The sequence below is a fragment of the Pristiophorus japonicus genome, chromosome 3 (assembly GCF_044704955.1).
Source record: "Pristiophorus japonicus isolate sPriJap1 chromosome 3, sPriJap1.hap1, whole genome shotgun sequence".
In the NCBI taxonomy this organism is placed as follows: domain Eukaryota; kingdom Metazoa; phylum Chordata; class Chondrichthyes; family Pristiophoridae; genus Pristiophorus; species Pristiophorus japonicus.
In genome coordinates this window covers 320,899,236-320,909,196 of record NC_091979.1, presented here as the reverse complement: position 1 = coordinate 320,909,196, position 9,961 = coordinate 320,899,236, and the positions used below count along the sequence as shown (strand labels likewise).

Here is a 9,961-nt window from a genome sequence, read left to right as displayed (position 1 = left end):
TTAAGCATTTCTTTCTGTTTTTTTCTCCTTTCTCAATGATTATCTTCTACCTCAGTTAATCATATCACCCAAAATTTTTCTCTCTAATTTCAATTTTCTCTCCATTCACATTCCAGCTAAAGTAAAGTTGTTAAAATTAATGTTAACATTTGGTCCTTAAGATTTTAATTTAAGAAAGTGCATGCTGCTAAATGAAAATTGGCCGTATCATATAAAAAAATAATTTGCATTTATATATTGCCTGTCACATCTTGGATGTCCCAAAGCATGTTTAAACCAATGAATTACTTTTGAAGGGTAGTCACTGTTGTTTTATAGGCACATGAGCCAGTCAATTTTTAAACAGCAGGGCCCACAACCAGCGTGGAGATAAATGATCAATTGATCTGTTTTTGGTAGTGTTGTTTGAAGGATGAGTGGCCACCCGATACCAGGAGAACTCCGCTCTTCTTTATATAGTGCCACGGGATGTTTTACATCCATCTGAACAGGCAACTGAAATATTTATTTAACGTAGAATCATAGAATACAGCACCGAAAGAGAACAATCGGCCCAACGTGCTTGTGCCTGCTCTTTGAAAGAGCTCTACAATTAATTCCACTCAACTGCTGTTCCCCATAGCCCTGCATTGTTTTCTTTTTATAGTATCTATCCAATTCCCTTTTGAAAGTTACTATTGAATCTGCTCCCACCGCCCTTTCAGACAGTTAATTCCAGATAATAACAACCCGTGCTGTTGTATATGCATGCCTGCTTACTGTGTGATATCTGTAACACTGTTATGCAACACTGAATGTACCCTTACACTTGTACACACCTTACCTGTACACCAGAGGGTGCTGCTGCTGGAGACCTAAGGGGTAACCCAGTATATAAAGGAAGCTCACAGCTTGGTGTCCTCACTCGGGAGCTGCAAATAAAGAACTACAGGTCTACACAGTTTCAGATTCATACCCTGCCTCGTGGAGTCATTTGCTAAAGGTATCTACATACACGACACATGATAAAATAAATTCTCCTCATCTCATCTCCTAAATTTATGTCTCATCTAATCTAATATGGTACTTCCAATTGTGTAACACTCTAAAGTGTCAGTCTGGATTATGAGGTCAAGTCCTGGAGTGAAGCTTAACTCCTGACCTTTTGACTCAGAGTTGAAAGTGCTACCACTTCAAAAAGGTTAGTAGCAAATAAAAATGCTGTGCCTAATTAGGGACGATATATAGCAGGAGTATGAAAGGAAGGAATCACTCTATTCATGTTAGCATACAGGACATTTTTTACATTATGCTGGTGTGATAGCCCAAGTGTATCAAATGATAGAATATGTTTAAATCAATGATGTGAATGATAGGAGACAGGATTACATTTTTCCCAGATTCTTGTACATTATCCCGTCAATGATTGGATTGTAAGAGATGATGAGTTGTACCAAAGTGCTGATGATAAGAGCAATTTGATATCAACGTGTAAACATGAAATTGTAAGAAACCTTGTGCTGCCACAGTGCTTGATGTTTCATACTTGACCCATTTAATGGCCAAGATGGACAGCATTGTGATACGGTAACTTGGCCCATTTCAAACAAGGAAACCATCATGCTTCAGCATTTACAAAGATCAGCAGTTTGTAAAGTCCCCTGCATTTTCCCTCGGTGATACTGTACCAAGTTTGCGACGAGGAGCAGGAAAGGAGCTTGGCAAGACAACCTATTAACATTCGGGGCTGGATTTTCGGTTAATTTGAGCCCCATTTAGCGCCTCAGCGGGGCGAGAAAATGTTTTTTTGGGGCGTCAAATGAGGCGCACAAGATTTCGCGCCCAGGTGGAACCTGCGCCAAGGGTTTTGCGGCGGTACTAAAATTTAGCGCCCCGATGCTGTTTTGACTATTTGGATGACGTAAATCGTCGTGCATCGCTGCACTCGCGCCCCGGGCAGGACTTTCGAGAACCCGCCCAGAAGAACCAGACCGACCCAGGGCGTACCAGGTGCTAATGACGCCATGTTGAAAGTGAAGGAGGAAGTCACAGTTGTGAGTGAATAAGGCGGTTGGGAAAAGAACGTTACGTTACTGCATACTTTTGATTGTGAAGTTTTATGTGAGTTTCTAGTTTGTTTTATAAAGGATATTTAAGGACATTTTAAAAGATGGGGGCCATGCTACGTGGGGAGCCAGTAATCCTGGCTGTTGTTGCCATATGGCTTCAAGCTGGAAGACGGCTTATTGTTGATCATTTGCAACATAATTGAAGAGGTCGCAGACGTATGGGGAGGTGGCCTTACCCCCCACGAGTTCACAGGGAACTTCGCTCATACCTCCAGCTCTCTGAAGTGCAGTGCGTTAGAAGGCTGCGCTTCCGAAAAGAGATGGTCACAGAGATATGCCAGCTCATTCAGGCGGACCTACAACCTACTAGCAGCAGCAACAGGACTGCACTGCCTGTCGAGGTGACGGTGACTGCGGCACTTGCCTTCTATGCCTCCGGCTCCTTTCAGGCATCAGCGGGGGACATATGCCCCATGTCGCAGCATGCTACACATTGCTGCATTCGTCAGGTGACTACTGCATTGTACGCACACAGGATGAACTTCATAAACCTCCCAATGACCAGGGAGACCCAAAATGAGAGGGCTGTAGGCTTTCAACGATTTTCTGGCTTCCCCAAGGTTCAGAGTGCCGTTGAATGTATGCACATTGTCCTGTGAGCACCTTTAAAGAATCGAGAGGTTTTCCGAAACCAAAAGGGTTTCTGTTATGTATGGAGAAAGAGTCAGACTGAACACTGTGAGCTCAAAGTAAAGTGTGACTTTAGTCTTTTATTTCAGGTCTCCAGAGTGCCTCTCCAACCTGTGAGGCCTCCTTAAATACCTGTGCTCCCAAGGGATTATGGGATCCCTTGGGACTCCAGGGGATGAGCCCTCTGCTGGCTGTACAGAGTAAAGACAAGTTCACATATATAACAACACTCACCCCCCCCAAAGTCAATAGTGTAACTATTTACACTGTGAGTCGATCTGGGGCCCTTCTTGCCCTGGTTGATCGTCTCAGTGTGAAAGCTGATGTTGTTGAATCATTTGTTGGGCCCTCGCTGGGCTGCTGTGCAGCTGGCCTTGCTGGGCTGCCTGGTGTGTTGGGTCCTGCTGGGCTGCTGTGGATGATGGGTTCTGCTTCGTGGTCAACTGTGGTGCTGGTTTCCACTGGTGTGTATGTTGGGGGATCAAATAAAGTGGGGTCCAAGGTGGGTTGCTCAGGGTAGTCCGTAAGTCTGAGATTGATTTGGTCCAGGTGTTTCCGGTGAATGAGTCCATTTGAAAGTTTGACCTGAAACACCCTGCTCACCTCTTTGGCCACGACAGTGCTGTGAAGCCACTTGGGACCTTGTCCATAATTCAATACAAATACAGGATCATTGATTTCGATCTCGTGTGACACATTTGCGCTATCATGGTGTGTACTTTGTTGAAGCCGCCTGCTCTCTACCTGTTCATATAGATCAGGGTGAACTAATGAGAGCCTTGTCTTAAGTGCTCTTTTTAAGAGCAGTTCAGCAGGTGGGATCCCAGTGAGCGAGTGGGGTCTCGTGCGGTAGCTAAGCAGGACTCGGGATAGGCGAGTCTGCAGTGAGCCTTCAGTTACCCTCTTCAAGCCTTGCTTGATGGTTTTCACTGCTCTCTCTGCCTGATCATTGGACGCTGGTATAAATGGGGCAGATGTGACATGTTTGATCCCATTACAGGTAATGAATTCTTTGAACTCAGCACTAAAACAAGGACCATTGTCGCTCAACAGGACATCAGGTAAGCCGTGAGTGGCAAACATGGCCCGCAGGCTTTCAGTAGTGGCAGCGGACATACTAGCCAACATTATCTCACATTCAATCCACTTGGAATACGCGTCTACAACCATTTTACCCAAGAACGGGCTGCATAGTTGACGTGTACCCTAGACCACGGTTTGAAGGGCCAAGACCATAAACTTAGCGGCACCTCACTGGGTACATTGCTTAACTGCGAACATGTATTACATCTGTGAACGCAGGAATCTAAGTCCGCATCAATACCGGGCCACCACACGTGGGATCTCGCTATCACGTTCATCATTACAATGCCTGGGTGGGTACCGTGGAGATCATTGATGAAGGTGTCTCTGCCCTTCTTGGGGACCATTATTCGATTGCCCCACAGAAGGCAGTCTGCTTGTATAGACATTTCATCTTTGCACTGCTGGAACGGCTTAATCCCTTCCTGCATTTCCACTGGGACACTGGACCAGCTCCTGTGAAGCACACAGCTTTTGACTAGAGATAATAAGGGATCCTGGCTTGTCCTCTAGATACGGACGGAGAAGCAGGAGTCACGTGGGAATGGACAACCAATCACGGTCCAGTATTCCCATTGATAGTAATGGGAACTCTGATTTTACGAGTTCCCATTGCTATCAATGAGAATAACCCCCTAAAACACCCAAACACAACATAATAAATAAAAAAAGCACCACTCATATTTAAAAGTAATTGAAGTTAAAGTAGGGAGTTAGATATGGCCCTTACATTTAAGGGGATCAAGGGATATGGAGAGAAAGCAGGAAAGGGGTACTGAGAGAATGATCAGCCATGATCTTATTGAATGGTGGTGCAGGCTCAAAGGGCCGAATGGCCTATTCCTGCACCTATTTTCTATGTTTCTATGTTTGTCCAGGTTTTGATCTGCCGGGCAGTGACGGGTGATTGCTCACTCACTCTCAAATGCTTCCATAAGCATGGCTAGATCTGTGGGCTCTGCCATTTCTACCCCTGTGGTGGGCAATGGCAGCCTACTGAGAGCATCGGCGCAGTTTTCTGTGCCTGGCCTGTGGTGGATGGCGTAGTTGTATCTGGACAATGTGAGCGCCCATCTCTGGATGCGGGCCAATGCTTTGGTATTTATCCCTTTACTCTCGGAAAACAGGGCTATAAGTGGCTTATGGTCAGTTTCGAATTTGAATTTTAGCCCAAACAGGTATTGATGCATTGTCTTTACCCCATAGACACACACTAACGCTTCTTTCTCAATCATGCTGTAGGCTCTCTCAGCCTTAGACAGACTCCTGGATGCATAAGCAACCAGTTGCAGTTTGCCAGAATCATTAGCTTGTTGCAATACACACTCGACGCCATATGACGACACATCGCATGCTAGTACCAAACGCTTGCATGGATCATACATCACAAGCAATTTGTTTGAGCATAACAATTTTCTCACTTTTAAAAATCATTTTCATGGCTTTTGCCCCAAACCCATTCGTCCCCTTTCCATAGTAAGACATGCAGTGGTTCTAACACTGCGCTAAGACCCGGTAAGAAGTTACAAAAGTAATTCAGGAGTCCCAGAAACGACTGCAGCTCCGTCACGTTCTGTGGCCTCGGTGCGTTTTTGATGCCTCCATCTTCGTGTTGTTGGGCCTGATGCCATTCGCCGCAATTCTCCTTCCCAAGGATTCCACTTCAGGCACCAGGAAAACGCACTTCGAGCGTTTTAACCTGAGCCCCATGCGGTTGAGTCGACTAAGAACCTCCTCCAGGTGCTGCAGGTGCTCGACTGTGTTCTGACCTGTGACTAAGATGTCGTCCTAGAAGACCACGGTGTGCGGGACCGACTTCAGTAAGCTTTCCATGTTTCTCTGGAATATCGCCGCCGCTGATCGGATTCCAAATGGGCATCTGTTATAAACAAAAAGACCTTTGTGAATGTTGATGCAAGTGAATGTTGATGCAGGTGAGGGCCTTTGATGATTCCTCCAGTTCCTGCGTCATGTAGGCTGAAGTCAGATCCAGCTTCGTGAATATCTTTCCTCCCACCAGCGTTGCAAAGAGGTCGTCGACCTTTGGTAGTGGGTATTGATCCTGCAGGGAGAAACGATTGATAGTTAATTTATAATCGCCACAGATTCTGACGGTGCCATCTCCAGTGAGGACAGGAACAATAGGACTGGCCCACTCGTTGAACTCTTCGGTGAAATGATGCCCTCTCTTTGCAGCCGGTCTAGCTCGATCTCTACCCTTTCTCTCATCATGTACGGTATTGCTCTCGCCTTGTGATGGATGGGTCGCGCCCCCGGAATTAGGTGGATCTGCACCTTTGCTCCTTGGAATTTCCCGATGTCTGGTTTGAACAGTGAAGGAAATTTGTTTAAGACCTGGGCACACGAAGTGTTGTCAGCGGGCGATAGCGCTCGGATGTCATCCCAGTTCCAGCGTATCTTTCCTGCCGTGCAGTGTGGGACCATCGCCCGGTACCAACCAGAGTGGTAGCTGGTGCACCGCTCCATTGTCGGAGACCTTTATGGTAGCACTGCCGATTACAGGAATCAGTTCTTTTGTGTAAGTTATTAGTTTCATGCGAACTGGAGTTAAGACTGGCCTTGAGGCCTTGTTGCACCACAATCTTTCAAAAGTCTTTTTGCCCATGATGGACTGGCTTGTGCCCGTGTCCAGCTCCATTGACACCGGGAGTCCATTTAGTTCAACATTCAGCATTATCGGGGGACAATTCGTGGTGAATGTATGCACTCCATGTACCTCTGCCTCCTGGGTCTAAGGCTCTGGTTCGTCGTGGATCTGTCCTCCTCTGCAACATGGTGGTTTGCAGGTTTAACAGGATTAGCAGCTCGCCTGCACACTCGTTGGAAGTGTCCCATTGTTCCACAGCCCTTGCAAACGTATCCTTTGAATCGGCATGAATGGAAACGATGATCACCCCCGCAGCGCCAACAAGGTGTTAATGGCCTTGCATTCATCACCCTTGATGGTGGACTCTGAGTCGTGGGAGGCTCGGGCTTATAGTTTGTTTGTGAGGAGCCTGGCGAGGAACCCATGCCACCACCACAACCAGAGGCATCGTGGAGACTTCAAAAGCCTTACGTTGGCAGCTCATAATTGAACGGCAGGTTTGAGCGTTGCCTGACCACTCTATCCCACCATGTTGATTATTCCCCCTCTTTTTCTGCAAATGAGACAATACACAGGACTGGTTAAGATGAAGAAAAAATGTATTGAACATTGTAACATTGTATCCTTTTTAACCTTCATTGTGATACTTAAATAAAATAATGAGCTGCATCCAGCAGTGTGATACATAGAAACATAGAAAATAGGAGCAGTAGTGGGCCATTCGGCCCTTCGAGCCTACACCGCCATTCAATAATGATCATGGCTGATCCTCTATCTCAACACCATATTCTCACTTTCTCCCCATACCCCTTGATGCCTTTTGTGTCTAGAAATCTATCTATCTCCCTCTTAAATATATTCAGTGACTTGGCCTCCACAGCCTTCTGTGGTAGAGAATTCCACAGGTTCATCACCCTCTGAGTGAAGAAATTTCTCGGTCCTAAATTTCCAACCCTGTATCCTGAGACTGTGACCCCCTTGTTCTAGACTTCCCAGCCCGGGGAAACATCCTCCCTGCATCCAGTCTGCCCAGCCCCATCAGAATTTTATACGTTTCAATGAGATCCCCGCTCATTCTTCTCAACTCTAGTGAATACAGGCCGAGTCGACCCAATCTCTCCTCATAGTCTTGCCATCCCAGGAATCAGTCTGATGAACCTTCGTTGTACTCGCTCAATGTAAGGAGACCAAAACTGCACACAATACTCCAGATGCGGTCTCACCAAGGCCCTGTATAACTGTACTCAAATCCTCTTGCAATGAAGGTCAACATACCATTTGCCTTCCTAACTGCTTGCTGTACCTGCACGTTTGCTTTCAATGACTGATGTACAAGGGCACCCAGGTCCCTTTGTACATCGACATTTCCCAAGCTATCACCATTTAAATAATACTTTGTCTTTATGTTATTTCTACCAAAGTGAATAACCTCACATTTATCCACGTTATACTGCATCTGCCATGTGTTTGCCCACTCAAGCAACCTATCTGAATCACCTTGCAGAGTCTTTGCATCCTCCTCACAACTCACAATCCCACCTAGTTTTGTGCCGTCAGCAAACTTGGAAATATTACATAAGAACATAAGAAATAGGAGCAGGAGTAGGCCATACGGCCCCTCGAGCCTGCTCCGTCATTCAATACGATCATGACTGATCCGATCATGACTCAGGTCCACTTCCCTGCCCGCTCCCCATAACCCCTTATTCCCTTATCATTTAAGAAACTGTCTATTTCTGTCTTAAATTTATTCAATGTCCCAGCTTCCACAGCTCTCCGAGGCAGTGAATTCCACAGATCCACAACCCTCTGAGAGAAGAAATTCCTCCTCATCTCTGTTTTAAATGGGCGGCCACTTATTCTAAGATTATGCCCTCTAGTTCTAGTCTCCCCCATCAGTGGAAACATCCTCTCTGCATCCATCTTGTCAAGCCCCCTTATAATCTTATACGTTTCAATAAGATCGTCTCTCATTCTTCTGAATTCCAATGAGTAGGGGCCCAACCTTTCCTCATTAGTCAACCCCCTCATCTCTGGAATCAACCTATTGAACCTTCTCTGAACTGCCTCCAAAGCAAGTATATCTTTTCTTAAATATGGAAATCAAAACTGTACGCAGTATTGCAGGTGTGGCCTCACCAATACCTTATATAACTGTAGCAAGACTTCCCTGCTTTTATACTCCATCCCCTTTTGCAATAAAGGCCAAGATTCCATTGGCCTTCCTGATCACTTGCTGTATCTGCAGACTATCCTTTTGTGGTTCATGCACCAGGACCCCCAGGTCCCGCTGTACTGCAGCACTTTGCAATCTTTCTCCATTTAAATAATAACTTGCTCTTCGATTTTTTCTGCCAAAGTGCATAACCTCACACTTCCCAACATTATACTCCAGCTGCCAAATTTTTGCCCACTCACTTAGCCTGCCTATGTCCTTTTGCAGGTTTTTTGTGTCCTCCTCACACATTGCTTTTCCTCCCATCTTTGTATCATCAGCAAACTTGGCTATGTTACACTCGGTTTACATTTGGTTCCCTCATCCAAATCATTTATATATATTGTGAATAGCTGAGGCCTGTGGTACCTCACTAGTCACTGCCCACCACCCCGAAAAAGACCCATTTATTCCTACTCTCTGTTTTCTGTCAGTTAACCAATTTTCAATCCATGCCAGTATATTACCCCCAATCCTATGTGCTTTAATATAGCACACTAACCTCTTATGTGGGACTTTATCAAAGGCCTTCTCAAAATCCAAATACAATACATCTACTGGTTCTCCCTTATCTATTCTATCAGTTACAGCCTCAAAAAACTCCACTAGGTTTGTCTAACATGATTTTCCTTTCATAAATCCATGTTGACTGTGTCTAATCCCGTTGATATTATCTAAGTGTCCCGTTATCACCTCCTTTATAATAGACTCTAGCATTTTCCATACTGATGTTAGGCTAACCGGTCCGCAGTTCCCTGTTTTCTCTCTGCCTCCTTTTTTTAAATAGTGGGCTTACATTTGCCACCCTCCAATCTGCAGGAACTGTTCCATGATCTATAGAATTTTGGAAGATGACAACCAATGCATCCACTATTTCCATGGCTACCTCTTTTAGTACTCTGGGATGCAGATCATCGGGCCCTGGGGATTTATCGTCTTTCAGTCCCATTCATTTCTCCCATTAGTTACCGTAACATAAATAAGCTACATCCAGCATCAAGCATCAAGAACATAATCCAGCAGTGTGATACTTATATCAAATCCTGCCCCACTATTTTTTGCCACTGTCTTTTGCCCTCCTTCCCTTCATCCCTCTCCCTTGCCTGCTGTTCCTCATCAAAGTGGCACCAGTAAGGCTGCCAGAGTGCTACTGTGTTGGGGGGAGAGACAATGCAGATGGCATCGAGGGATGCACTGGACCAGCTCGTGGCGTGGAAGGCCTGACTTCTGACTGGCTAACCTCTTCATCGGCATCACCAGTCACAGGTGGTTTGGGTGAAAGCCGTCGCTGATGCTTGGTTGGTGACTGAGTCGGGG

The 9,961-nt window shown here is 45.7% G+C and overlaps 1 protein-coding gene across 3 annotated transcripts in view; it reads right to left on the bottom strand.

The window, feature by feature from the left end:
• Positions 1-2,792: 2,792 nt before the first annotated feature.
• Positions 2,793-9,961, bottom strand: part of LOC139260381 (uncharacterized) — a 70,344-nt gene continuing 63,175 nt past the window's right edge. The window contains exon 5 of one of the 3 annotated variants that reach the window (XM_070876935.1): positions 2,793-5,700. In XM_070876935.1, the coding sequence (XP_070733036.1) occupies positions 5,545-5,700 (156 nt within the window). In that variant the 3' untranslated portion in view covers positions 2,793-5,544. Of the gene's footprint in view, positions 6,983-9,961 lie in introns of all 3 variants that reach the window. The other 2 variants (XM_070876934.1, XM_070876937.1) reach the window with 2 other exon arrangements.